The 22,788-nt window shown below is 58.6% G+C and overlaps 1 protein-coding gene across 1 annotated transcript in view; it reads left to right on the top strand.

Annotated features, from left to right (window-relative positions):
• CNTN4 (contactin 4) overlaps window positions 1-22,788 on the top strand; it is a 191,722-nt gene that overhangs the window by 168,177 nt on the left and 757 nt on the right. The window contains exons 12-21 of the mRNA XM_008155009.3: window positions 6,848-7,023; window positions 7,970-8,090; window positions 11,923-12,081; window positions 13,695-13,844; window positions 15,413-15,483; window positions 16,090-16,324; window positions 16,665-16,777; window positions 17,748-17,934; window positions 18,560-18,672; window positions 20,124-20,292. Coding sequence (XP_008153231.2) covers window positions 6,848-7,023; window positions 7,970-8,090; window positions 11,923-12,081; window positions 13,695-13,844; window positions 15,413-15,483; window positions 16,090-16,324; window positions 16,665-16,777; window positions 17,748-17,934; window positions 18,560-18,672; window positions 20,124-20,292 — 1,494 coding nt within the window. The remainder of the gene's footprint in view (window positions 1-6,847; window positions 7,024-7,969; window positions 8,091-11,922; window positions 12,082-13,694; window positions 13,845-15,412; window positions 15,484-16,089; window positions 16,325-16,664; window positions 16,778-17,747; window positions 17,935-18,559; window positions 18,673-20,123; window positions 20,293-22,788) is intronic.

Raw genomic sequence — 22,788 nt, 5'->3', positions numbered from 1 at the left:
GGTGTGGGGCCCGGTCCTGGCACCCGGCGACACAGAGTGCAGTGACCTCCGGCGGTGGGACTGTGCCAGTGCTCGGTGACGGTGACAGGCCTCAGGGTGTCCCCGCCGTTTCACGGAGGACCTGAGAGAGCATTCCAGGCCACAGGAACGAGGCACCTCCAGAAAATGCCTCATTCTCTTCTCTTTCCCCACGTCATGTACACAACCCACCAGGCGACCACCACACTAACGGGGCTGCCCGGCCGGCGGGGCTCCGTGGCTGAATGTCGACGTAGGAGCCAGGAGGTCACGGTTCGATTCCCAGTCAGGGCTCATGCCGGGTTCCGGCCTCGATCCCCCATGTGGGGCGTGCAGGAGGCAGCTCATGCACGATGCTCTCTCATCGTTGATGCTTCATCTCTTTCCCTCTCCCTCCCTCTCTGAAACCAATAAAACAGATTTTTAAAAAGGGGCGGGGATGTTTCCTAAACACAGCGCTGGCCACCTGGGTAAAGGCCCTGCAGCCTCGCGCGTGGTTACGGTCAGAAAGCTAAACACGCGAGCCGTGACGTCGCCCACACTGCCTCCTGCGCACGGACCCCTGAGCGTCGCCGTGGACGTCCCCTCCTCCAGCCCCGGTGGCGTGGGGCAGGGGCACCTTCGGTGACCGGGGGGCCAACCAGCTCCCCCTCCTCGCCCAGCCCTACCGGTGCTGTGTGTTCTCAGTTCCTGTCTTTTCTCCTTTCCTAACCGGTTCTCTGGTTCTTCTAGAACTTGCCACTTTTCTCATCCGTTCCGCGGTTCGTCCTCCTTCTGGTCGTTTCCGCGGCACCCTCTCCTCCAGGGACGAGCACACGGTACCCTCCGGGGCCGGGGCGTGCCTTGGGATTGAGCCGTCGGCCTGAAGCGCTGGGCAATCGAACAGGAGCTCCTGTGCGTCGGCGTCCGTGCTGGGAGCAGGAATTCCTTCGTCGTCGCGGGCTCTGACTGAGCAGCCACAGCCGTCCTGGGGGCCTCGCTTACAACCACCAGCTCTTCCCGACCCGTCCGAACGGCCCCCTCCTGAGCCGCGGAAGGAGTCCCCCCTCCTGGGTCTCCCCAGCAGATCCCCATCCGGAGAGCAGCAAGAATCCCACCGCATGCCGGGGCAGCGCCTTACGGTTTATGAAGCTCGTTAAATGCCATGAACTGGGTTTGCACTTCATAGCCGTCCTGGGCTGCCAGACACCATCCCTTCCAAATCACAGCCGCGGACGGGCAGCGCGGAGGGTCCCACGACGTCTCGGGGGGGCCCGCGCCTCATCGGGCCACGTGGCCAAACCTGGAACCCGGGGGCTTTAAGACACTAGAGCCGCAGGCTCATCAGGGCCCGTGCGGGAGGCACCAGCCGAGGGGTCTCCCTCCCATGGATGTTTCTCTCTCTCTGTCTCTCACCCTCCCTTCCTCTCTCTCTAAAAATCAACGGAAAATATCCTTGGGTGAGAATTAACAACAACAAAAAGATGTGCTGAGTGACAGACATCTGGATACACACTCAGAAAAACACACACACACACAGAGAGAGGCACATAACATGCACACACACAGAAACACGCGCGCGCACACACACACACACACACCCCTAGGAGTCTGCCTTAATTCAAGTAAGGAACGTGCTTCTGGAGTGAGGAAGTAGTTGATTTTTGTTTCCAATTAAGCAAGCAGAGCAGAAAGCCATTCCTCTCTTTGCCCCAGCAATGCCCCTCGACGGTGTCTCCGATCCCAGGATCCCGCGCTGGGCGAGCCCCAGGGCGTTTCCAGGCGGTGCTTCCCACAGGCGCCGCGGAGACGGGCGGGCACCACGCAGAGGTCGGTCAGTGGAGGAACAAACCCGGGACTCGGAACAAACAGGCTCCAACCCAGGCGGCTCCCCAGTGACAGACTGACACGGCTGACATGGGTGCAGCTGCCCGCCGCCCTCGGTTTGATCCCTGAACGCCAGGAAGGAAGTGTTCTTCTCAACAGGCTGTCTGCTCACTCCCCGCTTCCCCGCGCCTCATGCCTCCGGGGCCGGGGCCCCTCTGGTCTGTGTGGCTCCTGACCTCCCCTGCCTGCCTCCGGGGCCCGTCCTGTGTGGCTCCTGACCTCCCCTGCCTGCCTCCGGGGCCCGTCCTGTGTGGCTCCTGACCTCCCCTGCCTGCCTCCGGGGCCCGTCCTGTGTGGCTCCTGACCTCCCCTGCCTGCCTCCGGGGCCGGGGCCTGTCTGGTCTGTGTGGCTCCTGACCTCCCCTGCCTGCCTCCGGGGCCCGTCTGGTCTGTGTGGCTCCTGACCTCCCCTGCCTGCCTCCGGGGCCCGTCTGGTCTGTGTGGCTCCTGACCTCCCCTGCCTGCCTCCGGGGCCGGGGCCCGTCCCGTGTGGCTCCTGACCGCTGGTCCGAGGAGCAGGGATGCTCTGCCCCCTGCCGCGTCTCTCTTGCTGTTTCTCTGCGTTTCCGTCTCTTTCCTCTGCTCCCCGTTCCCACTCTCCCTCACTCCGCCGTCCTCTGCACCGAGGACATGCAGGTTTCAGACAATTTGGTGTGACTTCAGATTTCTGTCCCCTGGGCCTAACTTCAAAGGCAGGGAAAGTCGTAAACATCTCTCTGAACATAAACTAATTTAAGCTTCTTCCTGCTTCCCTGGCCCTCCACTGATCTCCTGTTCTCTTTGGATCAGCAGCTCCCAATAGAGGAGCAGGCTCCGTGGCTGGGGTGGGCGCGGAGGCTGCGGGGACCCGCCCGCCCGCCCCAAAGGCAGTTCTTCCCGGCAACAGGGTGCTGCCTACCTCCTTCACTTTCTCCTCAAAACGAGCAACAGGCACAGAACCCGCATGGAGAACTCTCCTCCTTTCACCCTCCCTCCTTGGATCGCGTTGACTGTACGCAGGTCAGGCTCTGGGCCGAGCGATACCACAGGAACAATGGCTCCCAGCGGCGAGCGCAGGCCTCACCCGCCACGCCCGCCCACGGGGCGTCCGGCAGGGCCCAGGGGCTGTTCATCGTGTCCATCCTGAAGGGTTTCCAGAAAAAAGTGCACTTGGAATTACTGACCACCCCCAAACAAGCGAGTCAGGAGTGGCCCAGACTGTGTGTGTGTGTGGGTGTGGGGGGGGGTTTGCTGGATTTTGTTGTGCAAAAAGCTTTATGCATTCTTCATGCATCGGGTAGGGGCAGGGTAGCAGATAACATCCACCAGGTAGGAAGACCCTCTGTTTAAGCTTCACATGCTGCTCAGTAACTTTTCCTCGGTTCCATAAGCAAACGAAGAAATACCGCTTTAGAACCTGAGCATTAGTGCCCGGCCTGTGTGGCTCAGTGGTTGGGCGTCGACCCATGAACCAGGAGGTCACGGTTCCGTTCCCTGTCAGGGCACATGCCCAGTAGGGGCATGCAGGAGGCAGCCAGCTGACCCATGATTCTCTCTTATCATTGATGTTTCTATCTTTCTTTCCCTCTCCCGTCCTCTCTTTCTGAAATCGATAAAAACGTATTTTTAAAGAAGAGAATGAGAATTATTGCCCGTTTCCGAGATGCTGACTCCCCCGGGCTGAGGAACCTGAAAACCAGCAGACAGCCGCCAATGGGAGCAGGAGCAGAGGAGGCTGCTCCTTCAGCTGTGGCAGCAGCGCCACCTGCTGACCAGAGGCGGTTCTTCCCGGGTTCTGCATGGCCACAGGCAGGCCGGGCCCTGGGCTGTCCCCCGCATGTGGCCGTGACCAAGGAAGGCACAGTCTGTGGCACCCCCTCCTTGCCTCGAGGGGCGCAGGCCATTGCTTTTGTGTTTTAGGGAGATCATCCCTCACGCTGTATCCGTGGACGCCCTTCACCAGCAAGGCCCTCCTGCGCCTTCCCCGCGCACTGTCCGCGGTGGGATTTTATTTCACAGACACGGGCGGGGCGCCTGTGGGACCCTTTTGCCCAGTGACGCACTGGCCGGGCGCCTTGACCCCTCTTAGACATGCTTCCTCACCGGTGAGGGGGGACGGTAAGAGTGCGTGCTTGTTAAGAACACATGAAACAATCCTTGTAAAGCACACAACACTGTGCTGGGCCGAAACGCACAACGCACGCTCGGTGGGTACACCCAGCAGTGAGTGAGCACCTGCACTGCAGCGTCGGCGGACGGCTGGGTGAAGTGGACTTCGGCAACCTGTTGCCCGAGGGAAACCATACACGCACACCAGGTGTGCCGGTTACTAACGCGGATGGTTTTCACCAGCTGGAGTTACACACACACGGAGTGGCCAGATTATTGTGACCACCCCATCAGTACTTCGTTGGGCCACCTTTTGCCTTCAATACTGCGGCGATTCTTCTTGGCATTGACTCCATCAGGTGTTGAAAGGTGATTCGAGGAATCTGACACCACGCCTGATGAAGAGCTCTGTCCGGTTCTGTGAGATTTGATGGCTGTGGAACCAGCTGCCTGATGGCTCTTTTAACTTCGTCCCACAAATGCTCAATTGGATTGAGATCTGGTGATTGTGGGGGCCACCTAAGCAAGGTAAAGCCTCCCTCACGTTCTTGAAACCACTCCTGCAATATACGAGCGCCGTGGCATGGCGCATTGTCTTGTAGGAAGAAGCCATCTCCATTGTTATACGCCATCAACATGATGGGATGAAATTGATCAGCAACGATACTTAGGTATGTTGTGCTATTCAGACGTTGTTCCACACGAATTAAAGGGCCCATGTTTTCATGCCAGGAAAACATGCCCCAAACCATAACACCGCCGCCACCAGCTTGAAGGGTTGTACTCATGCATGTGGGGTGCATGCTTTCATGCTGTTTCTGCGAAATTCTCACTCTGCCATCTGCATGATGCAACTGGAAACGTGATTCATCGGACCACATGACTTTTTTCCAATGCCCGACTGTCCAATCCTTGTGTTCCTGTGCGAATTGGAGACGTTTTATCTTGGTAACTGCAGACAGCAAAAGTGTTCGAACAGGCCTTCAGCTTCCATATCCCATTCGATGCAGTGTACGGCTAATTTGCCTACAAACGTCAGGTGGTCATAATAATCTGGTCACTCGGTGTATGTTAATATATATGCGATCTGACACGTATGCTATTTTGTGGTATTGACAGCAAGCTTCAAAACTTCATATGTCAAATTTGCTGAAGGTGTCAACATCATAGATATTTTTACGCTTAAAAATGTCAAACTTTGTGCCAAAAAAAGAGCATTTGCAGGAAGTCTTAATTCATTACTTTATTTTGAAGAAAAACTTATCGTATATTTCGGGAAGCTTATGGTGAACATGCTCCATCTCAAGATACTTGTGAACGCTGGTTTAAATGCTTTAAAAGTGATGATTTCTATGTGAAAGACAAAGAACGTCCGGGTCAACTGAAAAAGTTTGAAGACCAACAATTACAAGCATTACTGGATGAAGATGCGTGTCAAACTCAAAAACAACTTGCAGAAAGAGTAAACGTTGCTCAGCAAACAATGTCCGATCGTTTACAAGCAATGGGAAAGATTTTAGAGGAAGGAAAATGGGTGCCACATCAACTGAACGAAAGACAAATGGAAAACCGAAAAGTCATTAGTAAAATGTTGCTTCAACGGCATGAAAGAAAGTCTTTTTTGCATCGAATGAATTGTGACTGGCAATGAAAAGTGGATTTATTTTGAGAATCCCAAACGCACAAAATCATGGGTTGATCCAGGTCAACCATCAACATTGACTGCAAGGCCAAATCGCTTCGGAAAGAAGACACTGCTCTGCGTTTGGTGGGATCAGGAGGGTGTGGTGCATTATGAGCTTCTAAAACCAGGTGAAACTCCGTTAATACTGATCGCTACCGACAACAAATAATCAATTTGAACCACGCTTTGATAGTGCAATGACCAGAATGTGCCAGAAGACACGGCAAAGTAATTTTGCTTCATGATGATGCACCATCACACACTTCAAAGCCAGTTAAAGACACGTTAAAAGATCTTGCCTGGGAAGTATTAACCCACCCTCCGTATTCACCAGACCTTGCTCCTTCAGATTACCATTTGTTCCGATCAGTGGCACACGCACTTTCTGAGCAGCACTTCAAAATGCATGAAGAAGTGGAAAATTGGGTCTCTCAATGGTTTGCCTCAAAACAAGAAAAGTTCTATTGGGACGGTATCCACAAATTACCTGAAAGATGGGGGAAATGTGTAGCTAGCGATGGACATTACTTTGAATAAAGCACTTCTGATGTTTCTCTTGAAATTATCGTGTTTTCTTTGATGACAAAAATCCGCCATTATTAACTGGTACACCTAGTATAATTGTAGCCAGGAATTATTCATGGATAGGTGAGGAAAATTTTAAATTCAAAAATGATCCGGGACATGTTCTGTCAAAAGGGAGTGATTCCTAGACTTTGGCTTAGAATCATCCTAAGGTGATTTGCTCTCCACTCCTTTCCTCACTAAAAGTGGAAAATACCCAGCCCGGCCGGCGTGGCTCCGTGGGTGAGCATCGACCTATGAACCAGGAGGTCACGGTTCGATTCCTGGCCAGGGCACATGCCTGCATTGCAGGCTCGATCCCCAGTGTGGGGCATGCAGAAGGCAGCTGATCATGATTCTCTCTCATCATTGATGTCTCTCTCTCTCTCTCTCTCTCTCTCTCTCTCTCTCTCTCTCTCTCTGTGTGTGTGTGTGTGTGTGTGTGTGTGTCTCTCCCTCTCCCTTCCTCCTTGAAGTTAATAAAAAAAAATTTTTTTTAAATGACCTCCTGGCCTGAATCTGAGGGTTGGGGTCACAGCCTGAGAAAAAATGAAATGAGGCTCTGGAATCGGCGTGTTCCTGCACGAGCCCCCAGCCTGTGTCCTCTCTCTTGTCTTCGCTCTGCAGACCCCACGAGGGTGACGGTGCCCCCCGCCAGCATGGACGTCACCGTCGGGGAAAGCATCGTCCTCACTTGCCAGGTGAGACAGGACCACTCACTGGACATCGTGTTCACCTGGTCATTCAATGGACACCGGATAGACTTCGACCGGGACGGGGACCACTTCGAACGGGTCGGAGGGGTAAGTGTTGAGGCCACGCTGTCCACAGGACCCGCCCGCGTGGCGCTGACACAGGCAGCTCGGTTCCCTGGAAAAGAAACGCAAAGTTAGTCTTTTTTTTTTTTTTTTTCCCTTAATATGTTCTTATTGATTTCAGAGAGGAAGGGAGAGGGAGAGAGAGACAGAAACATCAGTAATGAGAGAGAATCATGGATCGGCTGCCTCCTGCAGGCCCCACACTGGGGATCAAGCCCGCAACGCGGGCATGCGCCCTGACTGGGAATCGAACCCTAATCTCCTGGTTCATAGGTCAAGGCTCAACCACTGAGCCACGAGAGCTGGGCTCTTCCGTGCGCTTTTTAAAACGGAAATCAAGTACCAAATTGTATACTTTTTTAAAAAATATATCTTTACTGATTTCAGAGAGGAAGGGAGAGGGAAAGAGATAGAAACATCAATGATGAAAGAGAATCATTGATTGGCTGTCTCCTGCACGCCCCCCACTGGGGATCAAGCCCGCAGCCCAGGCATGTGCCCTTGACTGGAATCGTACCTGGGACCCTTCAGTCCTCAGGCTGATGCTCTATCCACTGAGCCAAACCAGCCAGGGCCAAGTTGTATAGTTTTAATTACCTTCAAAGCCATCATGATCGATGTCACCGAGATTAACTATAGATCCCCCAAATTTGCGGCCCATTTGTCACTTCCAATGAGCTATTCCCCAGCCGGAGCTGATGGACCGGAGCATTCTTCCTCCCAATCTCCCTAAGTCACGTGCTTCGAACCCGGTGGCAAATGAGACCCAGAGAAGCCAGACCCCTGCAGGCCGGTCCCAGGTGTGTCCGCACGAGCTGGGGTCCTTACGGCCGGGCCGCCTCCTCGCATCCCTCATGTTCCCGTCCACCAGGGTAAAATAAACCCACAATTAGAACTCATTAAGAACTAATTGTGGCCGCTCCTTTATCAGCAGGATTCAGCTGGGGATTTGATGATCCGGAACATTCAGCTGAAGCATGCTGGGAAATACGTCTGCACGGTCCAGACCAGTGTGGACCAGCTGTCTGCGGCCGCCGACCTCATCGTCAGAGGTATTGTGGGGGAGCAGGGCTGGCTTTCGGCCTGAAAATAGTTCCGTGGCATCTTCTCCTGCACAGACTTCTAAAACCTCCTGCGGTTTAGAATGAAAGTCAGAAGCGAAACACGGTAACGAGGGGCGAGCAGTCTCCATAGGTTCTGCCCATCCTTTTCTCACAGGAGAGGAGCCAATGGCTACTTTGTATCAAAGATCACTCCTGGGCGAGGCCACCGGCGCCGAGAGGACCTAGGATGACTTCAGAGGAAAGAAAGCTGGTGGCTTAAGGGGAGCTCGCGCTGTGCTTTCTTAGGTTTCATCGGAGCTAACCCCAATTAGTGTCTGAGGCCAGGGCTGAAAGCGTGGCCGGCGTGACCTCGTCCCCAGATCCCCCAGTTTCCTCCTCCTTCTGTGAACAGTTGTGTCCCGTGCACACCTGCTGACGCCAGGGTTGTCATTTAGCTGGCAGTTCATGTGCAAACACATTGGTGGGGATTCCGTGGCCTGACCGCAGCCCGCTGGGCGGGAACCCCCGGCTGAGCCACACCGATGGGCTCCATGCCAAGCCCCACAAACCATGCTGTAAGGGAACAAGTGCACGAACTTTTAAGAAATACGTGTAAATTAAATGTAAAATCTTCACGAACTGGTATACGCGCCAGCGTGCCCGGTGGTTTTCTAACCCACGGAAAGGGAAGCCATTCAGAGCATCAAACGGAGATCTCGCCAGCGTCTCCTCTACCTGGACCCCACATGGGGGGCTCGGGGGAGGCCTCTTGGGCCAGCAGCACTGTGGCTGCAGGGAAATGGGATCAGGGCTGTGAGGTGTGCAGGCGGTGAGGTGTGCAGGCGGTGAGTCTCAGCACACAGCACCGGGTTATTGAGCCACAGTAAGCTTCTCTCTCTCCAGGCGAAACGTCGGGGGGATGTGAGGGAGACCAACTCGAACTGTCAAGAGAAGTTAACTGTCTGCTTTGGTTCCCCTTTAAATGGCCTTTAAAACCGGCTCAGTAATGGCCCCGACGAGGGGCGATAAGGGAAAACACTTCTGACCGGGGCGGGGCCACCCGCAGCATAACTTACGGAAATGTGTTTATTTCCACTTTAAAATCACCCAAGCTGGTCTGCTCTCCCCCTGGGGACAAAAGAATTCGGTGGCTGAAAATTTATCCTCTATTTAATTAGGATAATGTTCAGATCAGCAGTTTAAACGCCAATAAATTACACTAATAAAAATTTAAATCAGTGAGACTTGAAGTTCTTAAATGATATTGTATACTTCATTTCACAGAAAATAACATTAAGTGTCAGGAGAAATTTGCCAACGCAGCCTAAAAGAAAATCTAGTCTAATCAGTTCACGGGGCCACCAGCTGAGCGGGCCCCCTTAAGCCACAGCCCCTCGCTCCATCTTCTCCGCTGGGCCGTGCCTTCTGTGAGTCCCCGGGGCGGGCGAGGGCGCCCCTGCCCTGCGGGAGGGTTCGCGTGTGACCCCATCCAGCTGTGAGTCTGGCTCGGACGTTCTGGGTCCCCCAGTGATCGCCTGAGCTATTCTCTCACCACCGATGGCGGTCCTTCCTGGGAGGGACCAGGGACAGCGGGCATCACGCAGCGTCCCCTCCGCGGGGCCTGCGGCAAAACGTCACGAGCCCTGACCACGGAACATGCTGTTCAGAGACCAGGCGTTTGCTCGTTGAGTGGTTTTGAAAGAGGGACCCCATTTCCCCACAGCAAAGCTGGTCAGCATTACGTAAGGCCGTAGCTCACATGCGAAGGTCCCGTCTTATCTCAGCGGCCCAGGTCACGCCACCCTGCGTTTCCTTCTCTGCCACCAACTGCGGGCTCGGGCCCCGCCTGTGGTTCTGTGCACGGAGGGCTTTGGGGGACTCTTGTCTGCCTCCGGGGCTCTGATTGTAAAGGCACCGAAGGAGCCTCGCTGAGGGGGAGGGGGGAGGGGGAAGCCAGGACACGAAGGCCGGTGAGGAAAAGACCCTGTCGTCCTCCGGACTTGATCTGGTTCATAAGGTCCCAGGGACAAAGGTGGCCCCGGTTCTATGGAGGTGGCATTGGACGGACAGGCTGAGATGTCACCGTGGAAAACCAGTCACCCCCAGCGCCCAGATTCCCAGCCCCGCCCTTCAGCGGAGGGGGAGGAGGGAAAGCTCATTCTCCCGCGGTGATCAGTGACTGGGGAGGAGGAAAGAGAAAGTGGGGCATCGCTGCCTCTGCCCTGTGATGGGCAGCACTGTCATCATCGCATGTCCCTCCCAGTCACCTTCTCTCGCCACCTCCTCTCTCGAGGTGGTCGGTCGTGCCTTCTGAGAAATGCATGGAACTTCCGGTGAGGGCTGGTCTCCGTGTCCGTGATTTACGCACATGGGCAGACCCAGTGCCCGTCAGGGAGGGGAGCAGGGAGTGCACCGTACAGGCGGGACCCCAGGCTGCAGGGCCAGGGCCTCAGGCTGCAGGGACGGGGCCTCAGGCTGCAGGGACAGGGCCTCAGGCTGCAGGGACGGGGCCTCAGGCTGCAGGGACAGTGCCTCAGGCTGCAGGGACGGGGCCTCAGGCTGCAGGGACAGGGCCTCAGGCTGCAGGGCCGGGGCCTCAGGCTGCAGGGACAGGGCCTCAGGCTGCAGGGACGGCTCCTCAGGCTGCAGGGACAGGACCCCAGGCTGCAGGGACAGGGCCTCAGGCTGCAGGGACAGGACCCCAGGCTGCAGGGCCAGGGCCTCAGGCTGCAGGGACGGGGCCTCAGGCTGCAGGGACAGGGCCTCAGGCTGCAGGGCCTCAGGCTTCAGGGACAGGACCCCAGGCTGCAGGGACAGGACCCCAGGCTGCAGGGCCAGGGCCTCAGGCTGCAGGGACAGGGCCTCAGGCTGCAGGGACAGGGCCTCAGGCTGCAGGGACAGGGCCCCAGGCTGCAGGGACAGGGCCTCAGGCTGCAGGGACAGGGCCTCAGGCTGCAGGGACAGGGCCTCAGGCTGCAGGGACAGAACCCCAGGCTGCAGGGACAGAACCCCAGGCTGCAGGGACAGGGCCTCAGGCTGCAGGGACAGAACCCCAGGCTGCAGGGACAGGGCCTCAGGCTGCAGGGACAGGGCCTCAGGCTGCAGGGACGGGGCCTCAGGCTGCAGGGACGGGACCCCAGGCTGCAGGGACGGGGCCTCAGGCTGCAGGGACGGGGCCTCAGGCTGCAGGGACGGGGCCTCAGGCTGCAGGGACAGGGCCTCAGGCTGCAGGGACAGGGCCTCAGGCTGCAGGGACGGGGCCTCAGGCTGCAGGGACGGGGCCTCAGGCTGCAGTGACGGGGCCTCAGGCTGCAGGGACAGGGCCTCAGGCTGCAGGGACAGGGCCTCAGGCTGCAGGGACGGGGCCTCAGGCTGCAGGGACAGGACCCCAGGCTGCAGGGACAGGACCCCAGGCTGCAGGGACAGGGCCTCAGGCTGCAGGGACGGGGCCTCAGGCTGCACCACCAGCCACGGACTGCAGCCCCAGCTGACAGTGCTCTGGCAAAGCCCAGCCTGAGAGGAGCTCTGGGGCCTTCCCAGCTGCGCCCGCGCGCACAGGCGTGTGTTTGCTCTTGTTTAGGGGCAGGTGGGCGGGGGCCGGGCAACGCTGCGACCCCACGAGCTTTCCCTGTTGTACTGTGAGCCCTGGAGGGAGCAGCCGTGTCTCCTTCATCTCTGGTTTCACCCGGAAGAATGGGGCAGCTGGTGGCTCAGTAAGGACCTGACGCGGGGGCTGTGGCGGGTGGATGAAGGGTGGAGGCCCGGGCCCCGCTCCGTCACGCGATCCCTTTCTCGGACGTGTGGACACGCTGGGCGCCTCTGAGGGTCTCCCTCTCCGCAGGTCCCCCAGGGCCCCCGGAGGCCGTGACCATCGACGAGATCACAGATACCACCGCCCAGCTCTCCTGGAGCCCCGGGCCCGACAACCACAGCCCCGTCACCCTGTACGTCGTCCAGGCCCGGACGCCGTTCTCCGTGGGCTGGCAGGCCGTCAGCACAGGTACCGCCGGGGCCCGGGCTGGGGTCCCACAGGCCGCCTGACACTTGGCGTCACCGGGATGCATGGCGGCGGCAGCAGAGGCCCAGGGCGTGCAGACACGGCGCGATGACGGCCGCCGATGGCACGCTGTGCCCGTGTTTCCGAGGTCTCAGCCAACTGTGCTATCATTTATGTAATGTTGTTTCTTTCTTCTTTTTGAATCCTCACCCGAGGGTATTTTTTTCATTGCTTTTTAGAGAGAGTGGAAGGGAGGGAGGGAAAGACAGAGAGAGAGAGAAACATTGATGTGAGAGAGACACATCCATTGGTTGCCTCTCACATGAGCCCTGACCGGGGTCAGGGATGGAACCTGCATCCCAGGGACATGCCCTTGACCCTTGACCTGGAATCAAACCGGAGACCCTGCGGTGTGGTTAGATTAAAAACACGTGAGCTGGCCATGCCATCGCTGACCTGTCAGGACCTCCAGGTTGACCTGTGTTGTTATTTCATTTCGGTTTCATTGCGGGGGGAGGAGGGATGGACAAACCAGTAGTTATGGGCAGCAAGCCACCCACTCCCCTAGCCCGAGGCCGGCTGTGTGGCCTGGATGCTGGAAGGAGAAATGACGGAGCGATGTGGCCAGGTTCCTGCAGTTCGGAGGAGTCATGGTGATTTTCACAACCTCCTTTTCTTTTCACTTCACTCCTCCAGCTTCGCAAGTGGGTTTCTGTGTGTGCCGCGCATGGCTGTCCCGAGCCCCGGGCGGCTCAGGAAGGGAGCTGGGAGCCGGGGTTAGCGCTGGATTGTGGCCCTGGCCGCTGGCCAGCAGCCCTCTGCACGCCTCTGTCCTCTCCGCACGGTGGGCGTGGCAGGAGCTGTTTACCAGGCAAAAGAGAGGGTTGTGAAACTTGGTTATCAATAGGAAGTGCTGCGCAAATGTGATGAAGAGAGGAGGCGGGAGAGGTGGGGGGAGGGGGGGTGCTGAGGATGGTACATACAACACAATGGGGATTTGCTGAGACCTTACGACGTGCCACATGCTCTGCTGATTGCTCCTCATGGGTTTTCTCGATGTGCTGGGATAGATGCTGTTATTAGCCTTATTGTATGGTGAGGAAAACAAGGCCTCAGACACCCCACAGCGCCCTCAGATCCCCCACAGCGCCCTCAGACCCCCCACAGCGCCCTCAGACCCCCCACAGCGCCCTCAGACCCCCCACAGCGCCCTCAGACTCCTCCAGCTCCCTCAGACCCCCCACAGCGCCCTCAGACCCCCCACAGCTCCCTCAGACCCCCCACAGCTCCCTCAGACCCCCACAGCTCCCTCAGACCCCCACAGCTCTCTCAGACCCCCCACAGCTCCCTCAGACCCCCCACGGCTCCCTCAGACCCCACACAGCTCCCGCAGACCCCCCACAGCGCCCTCAGACCCCCCACAGCTCCCTCAGACCCCCCACAGCGCCCTCAGACTCCTCCAGCTCCCTCAGACCCCCCACAGCTCCCACAGACACCTCACAGCTCCCTCAGACCCCCCACAGCGCCCTCAGACTCCCACATCCCTGAGCACCGTTCGGTGGGGAGGGAGGAGGGGTGCCGCCTGCCCAGCATGGGTGCCCCCTGCTGTCTTTCAGTCCCTGATGTCATTGACGGGAGGACGTTCACGGCGACCGTGGTGGGTCTGAACCCTTGGGTGGAATATGAGTTCCGCACGGTGGCAGCCAATGCGATCGGGATCGGGGAGCCCAGCCCCCCCTCGGAGAAGCGCAGGACGGAAGAGGCCCGTGAGTAGCCCCCACACAGTGGCCCCTCAGGCTCGGCTTCCTGGCACCAGCCCCCCCAAGCCCCTGAGCACACCCTCCCCCGCCGTCAGGACCTCGGCCAGCAGCCCTGCCACCCAGCTGCCCGCAGTGGCTTCAACCAGGAGCTGAGTCCCCCGGTCACCCGGTCCCCGTGCAGGACGCTGTGCTGAGCCCCTCGATGCCAGCTCTTCCTCATGGGCCCGTCTGTCACCAAGCCCCGCCTGCCAGGAGCTTTTTTAAAATATATTTTTATTGATTTCCGAGAGGAAGGGAGGGAGAGAGAGAGAAACATCAATGATGAGAGAGAATCACCGATTGGCTGCCTCCTACACACCCCCCAGTGGGGATGGAGCCCGCAACCCAGGCATGTGCCCTGACTTGGAATTGAACCCTGACCTCCTGGCTCATAGGTCCACGCTCAACCACTGAGCCACGCCGGCTGGCTTTTTAAGGCGCATCCCACGTTGCAAATGAATCAACTCAGAAATCACCCGTGGCAAAGAGGGAGTTGTTCACAGAAGCCCAGTCCCATTCCCTTGGGGCGTAAGCCACCCTGGAGCTGGGATCGGGGCATCCCGCTGATTCCCAGGGCCCAGTCGGCAGTTTCGCCTGCCTCCTCCCCTCCGCCCCCCGCCCCCCACCTCATATCTGCAGCTTCCGTGACTACAGGGAGGGAGGGACGTGAACTCATCTGGGTCACTTGTACCTTAACTTCTCTCACACACACAGGGCCTGGTCTATGGGGGTCCCCGCTGAGATGAGCCCCCCGCCCCGCCCCCCGCTTGTTGAAGGGATAGCAGAGACCCTAAACAAAGGGGCACTCGGACCCCACACTTGGACAAAGTCCATTCGATGGATGTCATTGGCTATAAACAGTCCCAGTCACCAGCTGCACCCCCAGCCAGACACCCTCACACCCTGTCCGCGTCTCTCACTTGCCTGCGGATGACAAATCAATCCCGGGCCGCCCCTCAGGGGGATCGCAGCCATCCCTCCCCGCGTCCCAAGGAGGGCGCTCGCATCATCTCCCCTCTTTCACAGAGAAAACGGGGCTCAAAGAGGTGGAGCACGGGAGCCAGGGCGTGCCTCTGCCCACACTTCCCTCCACCCCAGCCCACGCTCACCCTCCTCCAGAGCCCGCCCGCCGGGCCCTGCTCCGAGCAGCCCTCTGCAGACCCACGCATGCGCCCTCTATCCGCCCCCCCCCCTCCACCACCACCACTGCGTGCACCACCCCAAGGTTAATGAACGCCTCCCGCGCCTTGAACCAGCCCTCAGTCCTTCCCCATCCCACTGAGCCAGGAGGGCCCGGCCGTGGCTCAGGGGTTGTCACACATCTGCCCTGATGGGGAGCAGGTGCCGAGCAGCCGCTTCCTGGGTGCGTTTCGCTTCCTCCAGGTGATGCTCGGGCCCCTGGGCACAGGGCCTCTGACCTCAGGAGACAGGCGTGGCCTCGGGTGCTGGTTGGCAGGGAGTCACCTGGCCAGGCAGCTCCTCGGCCCTCACTTGCCCTTTGCCTCCTGACGTGACCTGTGTTTTGCCCCCTGCAGTCCCCGAAGTCACCCCAGCCAACGTCAGTGGCGGCGGAGGCAGCAAATCGGAGCTGGTTATCACCTGGGAGGTGAGCGAGTCCGCACGGAGGGAGCGCGCAGTGGTCTGGGCCGGCTCTTCTCTCCTCGGTGGGAGCCGCGCAGGGGAGGAAGGCGCCGCTGTTTGGCAAACCTCCCTCTCTCGTAGCTCCCTGCTGGCGGGACAGGCGCTTGCCCATCAGCTGCTGCGTTTCATTTTTTTTTTTAATATATTTTTCTTGATTTTGGAGAGGCAGGGAGGGAGAGAGAGAGAGAAACATCAATGATGAGAGAGAATCACTGATCGGCTGCCTCCTGCACGGCCCCCTACTGGGGATGGAGCCCGCAACCCAGGCGTGTGCCCTGACCGGGAATCAAACCGTGACCTCCTGGTTCATAGGTCGATGCTCAACCACCAAGCCACGCCGGCCGGGCTGCACTGCAGCTTCTTGTTGAGTGTTTTGACGCTGCTCCGTCCCATGAACACCTCAGGCAGACGGACCGCAGGCCTCCATTTTAGACTCCTGACGAAGCCCAAAGTCAGTCAGGCGGGAGGAGCACACAGGAGGGCTGGGCGGGTGTGGCGGTGACTTCAGCGTCTGGATGGGATCCCTGTGACCCCGGAGCCTCTTTCTGACGCCCTCCTCTCCCGCCCCCAGACGGTGCCCGAGGAGCTGCAGAACGGCCGGGGCTTCGGCTACGTGGTGGCCTTCCGGCCCTACGGCACGGTCATCTGGATGCTCACCGTGCTGGCCTCGGCCGACGCCTGCAGATACGTGTTCAGGAACGAGAGCGTGCGCCCCTTCTCCCCCTTCGAGGTCCGGGTGGGCGTCTACAACAGCAAAGGGGAGGGCCCCTTCAGCCCCATCACGGTGGTGTACTCGGCAGAGGAAGGTGCGGCTGCGCGGCCGGACGGGGCGGCCTCGGTGCTGTGCGGGCTGGGGGGACACGCAACCCACTGGGCACTGCCCTTCAGCGAGGCCTGTCCTGATCTGAGGAAAGTGTAATGTGAAAGGTGGGGCTGGCTGTGCAGCATCTTCTCCCCCCCTCCCCCCCCCGCCACCCCACCCCTCCTCGCAGTCACTCTGTCACCCTGGGCTCCAGGATGAGGGTGTGGGTCCCGCCCACTAGGGGCTCTGCAGCCACGGCTTCCTGGCACCCACCCGGTCCTGCCGTGTCGGGAAGCCGGTCCCCACGCAGCTGATGGGTGCATCCTCTTCCCATCTCACCGCAGAGCCCACCCGGCCGCCCGCCAGCATCTCTGCCAGGAGCCTCTCCGCCACGGACGTGGAGGTCGTCTGGGCCTCCCCCCAGGAGAGGAACCGGGGACGGATACAAGGCTACGAGGTCAGCAGGGACGGGGCTCGGGTCTGGGAAAGAGACCGCCCTCCAGCGAGCCCCCAAGGCCCACTCCCAACGCAGAGGCCTTCGTCCCGGGGCCTGGCTTCTCACGGAGCATCCGTGGGGCGGGGGACGCTCCACGAGAGACCGCGGCTCCTGGGAGCACTCCGAGGCGTGTCTCTGACCCACGCGGGCCCAGGCATCTACACGATGCTCCGAGAGATGAGCAGGGACTTGCCATGTCCCTGGGTCCCTGGGGCTCAGAGCAAAGGGAGAGGGAAAGGGAGAAGGGGCCACGTGGTTGTTCCCATTCGCCATCTCACCGCGAGCTTAGGAGCAAAAGGGGGCCCGTCCTGCCGCGGGGAGTCCCCAGGCTCAGAGCGCTCGGTGCCGGGAGCACTGCTGTGGGTCCTGGAAAACCCGCTCCGCCATGAGAATCCGTGTTAAAAGCATAGCGCCTGGTGCCCTGGCCGGGAGGCTCGGTGGGTGGGAGCGTCGTCCCGTACACCAAAAGGTTGCGGGTTCCAAGCCCAGGCGGGGCATGTGCAGGATGTTCCTCTCCCACATGGATGTCCCCCTGTCTCTCCCCCCTCCCCCACTTCCTCTCTCTTCAGACATGGGGAACCCTTTTCCTGCCAAGGGCCATTTGGACATTTATAACATCATTCGTGGCCATACAGAATTACCAACTGAAAAACTTAGCGTGCGCTACTTGGTCAAACATTTCATTAACGCGCCGCTAACGCCTTGGCAGAGCCAGGCCAATGATCTCGCGGGCCTAATACGGCCCACAGGCCGGACGTCCCCCACCCCTGCTAAGTCAATAAATATATCCTTGGGTGAGATGAAATAGGCATGTTCTTCTGGAGGAGTTCATCATACGACATAATTAGCTGTCGTCCCTTTACATAGAACCCGACAGCAATGGAAACATCCCCACGCGGTGATGGGCAAGGTCTCCCTTCTGTTTGCTCAGGTTAAGTACTGGAGGCATGATGACAAGGAAGAGAACGCCAGGAAAATCCGGACCTCCGGAAATCAGACGTCCACGAAAATCAGCAACCTGCAGGGCAGCGCGCTGTACCACTTAGCGGTCAAGGCTTACAACACGGCCGGGACCGGCCCCTCCAGCGCCACCGTCAACGTGACCACCAGGAAGCCCCGTAAGCTCAGAGGCGGCTCAGGGAACCTCAAAGGCACCCCACGTCCACGCCCCCTCCCCGCCCCCCAGCGACCGTCCGCACGCCCATTGCGTCCCTGCGAGGGTCAGGCTCCCTTAGCGTTTGAGGAGCCTGCCGGGCACCGGGCAGCATTCGGAGGGTGGGGGGGGCGTGCTTCTCTCCTCGCTGGGAAGGCCACTGCTTTTGAGCTCTAAGTGGATCTTCTTTCTTTTTTATAGCCTTCCTAGCCTCCTCCTCTATTATTTTTGAAATATTTTTTATTGATTTCAGAGAGGGAGAGAGATAGAAACATCCATGATGACAGAATCATGGATCAGCTGCCTCCTGCACGCCCCCTACTCAGGATCGAGCCCGCAACCCAGGCATGTGCCCTTGACTGGAATGGAATCCGGGACCCTTCAGTCCCCAGGCCGGTGCTCTATCCACTGAGCCACACCAGCCAGGGCCCACCTGCATCTTTTTCCATTTGCGTTGCTGCGTGTCGTCAGGTTTTAGGGAACTTGAAGACACATATTAGTGCCACAGCCCATTAGACGCCTCCGCTAGCGATCCCTCAGCATCCACTGGGACCAACAGTCTGACCGCGTCTCCCTTCCCTTCTTCCTAGCGCCCAGCCGAGCCCCCGGGAACGTCGTGTGGAATTCATCCGACTCCAAAATCGTCCTGAACTGGGACCAGGTGAAGGCGCTGGAGAACGAGTCGGACGTGAGAGGCTACAAGGTGGGTGGTGAGTGGGGATGGTCTTGTCCCATGAGGCACCGGGGCCGAGGCGGGGGGCGGGGGCGGGGGCCACGTCCCTGACCACATCCCTGACATGCTCTCCCGGACTCTAGAAATCTCTGCCCCTTGAGGTTTGGTCTGAGTTTGGTAAACAGTCTGTGGCAACTGGGCCGAGCAGGCAGCGCCAGGCGGGGCGGGGTTCTCAGGAGAGCTGGGTCCCCAGGCCTCCACGCAGGTCCCCGGGCGTCCCTGCCGCTGGCTCGTCGGGTGAGCCACCAGCCCAGACTCACACTCACCCCGGAGGGCGGGGGCAAGAAGGAGAGCCAGACACACGAGGGGCGGTTGTAAGCTACAGGCACTTCCAGAGGGACAGGGACTGCCCCCTGACACCCCTCTTTTCTCTGTAGCTCATCAAGGGGCCCCATGGAGGAAAGGGGTGTGGCCTGGCCTTGCAGAGACCCCGTCCGGGTGTTGACCTGCCCTGTCTCCCCGGGACTCACGGCGCCAATCACACCAGGCCCGCCCCCCTCCCCCCCCCCCCAGCCTCACCCTCTGCCGAGCATGTCCCCACGCCTGCTCCCTTCCGGCCTCCCTAGTACCACTCACACCTTCCTGGGCTCCGGGCCCTCCATGCGGCCTGTCCTTGTGTGGACAGACAAACATCGCATTGTTCATAAATAACAATACAGAATGGTCTGTGTGTCCTTTGCTCACCACTGTAAACCCACGTTTGCCCCGCCCTGCGTTCTCACACATGCTTCCTCGCTCTTCGTAAACAAAGATGGGCTTGGCTCTATAGGCACGTGCATGTATGTTCGTCTGTTACACACACACACACACACACACACACACACACACATCAGAATTAATAGTCGGGGTTCAATGTCTTCAGCCAAAGACTCTGAATTACCCTGTGTCACTAGAGACAAGTGGCTCCAGCTGAAACCCTCTGGCTAGTATTGTCCCATTTCACAGAGGAGGAAACTGAGGCTCTGAGAAGTCAAGTAAGCGGATCACGGTCACACAGCAGCCAAGTCTGATTTGATGCTAAAGTCCCTCGGGTGTGAGTGAGCTCTGGGCATCCTCAGAGGAATCACCTTTCCAGGGTGTCCAGGGGCCTTGGGAGGTGACGGGTGGCCACATAGCACGCCGGGAGACACACGCACGCGCGCGCGCGCGCGCGCACACACACACACACACGCACAGACACACACACACAGACACACACACAGAGACACACGCACACAGAGACACACACACACACACACACACACACACTCACACACCGCGGCCTCCTTTAAACTCTCCCCACAAGGACAGGGCAGCGGCAGAGGGGCCGTCTGCACACGCGCCTCCAGGTGTGTCCCAGCACGTCACAGGTGCAGCGGGGAAACAAGACGCTCGTCGGCCCCGTGAGGCAGCAGGTGACGCCTGTCCTTCTGCCTCGGCAGGTCTTGTACCGATGGAGCCGGCAGAGCCGCACGTCTGTCATCGAGACAAACCAGACGTCGGTGGAGCTCTCCTTGCCTCTGGATGAAGATTACATCATAGAAATCAAGCCGGTCAGCGATGGCGGGGACGGCAGTGCCAGCCAGCAGATCCGCATCCCAAAGATGACAAGTGAGCACGCGTTCCCCTGCTCCCCGCCTGCCTGCTCCCCGCCTGCCTGCTCCCCACCTCCCTGCTCCCCGCCTGCCTGCTCCCCGCCTGCCTGCTCCCACCTGCCTGCTCCCCAAGGCCTGCTCCCGAGGCCTGCTCCCCAGGCCTGCTCCCCGAGGCCTGCTCCCCAGGCCTGCTCCCCGAGGCCTGCTCCCCAGGCCTGCTCCCGAGGCCTGCTCCCCAGGCCTGCTCCCCGAGGCCTGCTCCCCAGGCCTGCTCCCCAAGGCCTGTTCCCCAGGCCTGCTCCCCGAGGCCTGCCTGCTCCCCGCCTGCCTGCTCCCCACCTGCCTGCTCCCCAGGCCTGCTCCCCGCCTGCCTGCTCCCCGCCTCCCTGCTCCCCACCTGCCTGCTCCCCACCTGCCTGCTCCCCAGGCCTGCTCCCCGCCTCCCTGCTCCCACCTGCCTGCTCCCCACCTCCCTGCTCCCCACCTGCCTGCTCCCCACCTGCCTGCTCCCCACCTGCCTGCTCCCCACCACCTGCTCCCCACCTGCCTGCTCCCCAGGCCTGCTCCCCGCCTGCCTGCTCCCCACCTGCCTGCTCCCCAGACCTGCACAGGGAGGCGGGGCCTCAGCGGGAGTCAGCCCCAAAGGAAGACATGTGGCAAAACGCGCCCCCCCCCCAGCCCTGACCACTGAGGTCTGCCGGCCTCAGGCAGTTTCATGCAAAAGACACGGCAAGTTTTGACGGATTTAATCTACAGCCAATCAGCAAATCAGAGTAAAGCAGCCCTAAACCGGTCGGTCACACAGGTGCACCGTGTGGTTGTGTCAGCAGTAGCCCCAAGGCTTAGCTTAGGCCAGGGGTGGGGACATTTTTCCTGCCGAGAGCCATTTGGATATTTAGGACATCATTCGAGGGCCATACAAAACTATCCACATGAAAATCAGCTGCTCTATTGGGTCAGACATTTAATTCACTCACCCCTCGTGCCTTGGCAGGGCCAGACCACATGCGTTCATGGGCCTTATATGGCCCGCGGGCCGGACGTTCCCCACCCCTGACCTAGACAGTTAGAAGCCTGACTCAGTCGGAAGGAACCAGCAGAGGGTTCCCCGGAGCTGCGTGTCCCAGGGGCACAGTGTGGGGCCGTGTCTGGCTGAAACACGGAACCTGGCACTGTTCACGCTGATATTTGTGTAACATACAAACATAAATGCACGAGTCTGTACAGAGTCAAGATCAACTTCGTTGGCAAAGAGTGAGGAAGAGTGTGAAAATGCAGAGCGTGCAAACGTGGGTTTAGCCTGAAACAGTTTGTTCTTTTTTCTCCTCATTTTTAATATATTTTTTTATTGTTGATAGTATTACAGATGTCTCCCATCCTCCCCCTTTACCCCTTCCTCCAAGCCCCTACCCCCCAGGTCTTCACCACCCCATTGTCCGTGTCCATGGGCGATGCATGTAAGTTCTTTGGTTTATCTCTTCTTGACTTGAGGTATGTCAGTCTGTCCCATGCCTCCTGCTTCAGGTCCTATTTTGTTGCTCAATTCATTTTGTTCATTCGATCCGCAAATAAGTGAGATCACGTGATACTTGTCTTTCTCAGTTTGGCTTATCTCACTTAGCATAATGCTCTCCAGGTCCCTCCATGCTGTCCTATAGGGTAAGAGATCCCTTTTCACAGCTGCATAGTTTTCCATAGTGCAAATGTCCCATGGCTTTTTTATCCATTCATCTACTGACGGGCACTTGGGCTGTTTCCAAATCTTAGCTATTGTCACAATTTATTCTTGAATTATTATTTATTAACTATGATATTATTTTCCATATGAACAACTGCATGTCCCACACTGGGGATCGAGCCTAAAACCCAGGCATGTGCCTGACCAGGAATGGAACTGTGACCTCCTGGTTCAGAGGTTGATGTTCAACCACTGGGCCACGCGGCCGGGCCTGATCTTGATCTTAGACCAGTTAGTTACCTTACGTCCCTGGCCCCAGTGTCTGCGCCTGTGAAACGTGTAATAGCAATCCCGGGTGCTCCTGGGGACTTTTTTGTAAAAATTCCCAGAGTGCTGTGTGCTAGCAGGAAGGTAGCATTCAAATGAAAGCAGCACCCGGACAGTGTGGCTCAGTGGTTGAGCGTTGACCTATGAACCAGGAGGTCACAGTTCAATTCCCGGTCAGGGCACACGCCTGTGTTGCAGGCTCGATGTTCCCCCCCCCCCCACCAGTGTGCAGGAGGCAGCCGGTCAATGATTCTCTCTCATCACTGATGTTTCTAGCTCTCTCTCCCTCTCCTTTCCCCTCTGAAATCAATAAAAATGTATTTTTTTAAAAAAGAAGGAAGCAGCCCTGACCGGTTTGGCTCAGTGGATAGAGCGTCGGCCTGCAGACTCAAGGTTCCCAGGTTCGATTCCAGTCAAGGGCATGTACCTTGGTTGCGGGCACATCCCCAGTGGGGGGTGTGCAGGAGGCAGCTGATCGATGTTTCTCTCTCATCGATGTTTCTAACT

The sequence above is a fragment of the Eptesicus fuscus genome, chromosome 18, assembly GCF_027574615.1.
Source record: "Eptesicus fuscus isolate TK198812 chromosome 18, DD_ASM_mEF_20220401, whole genome shotgun sequence".
In the NCBI taxonomy this organism is placed as follows: domain Eukaryota; kingdom Metazoa; phylum Chordata; class Mammalia; order Chiroptera; family Vespertilionidae; genus Eptesicus; species Eptesicus fuscus.
The sequence above is the reverse complement of the archived record's forward strand: the minus strand, read 5'-3'. Positions and strand labels throughout refer to the sequence as shown.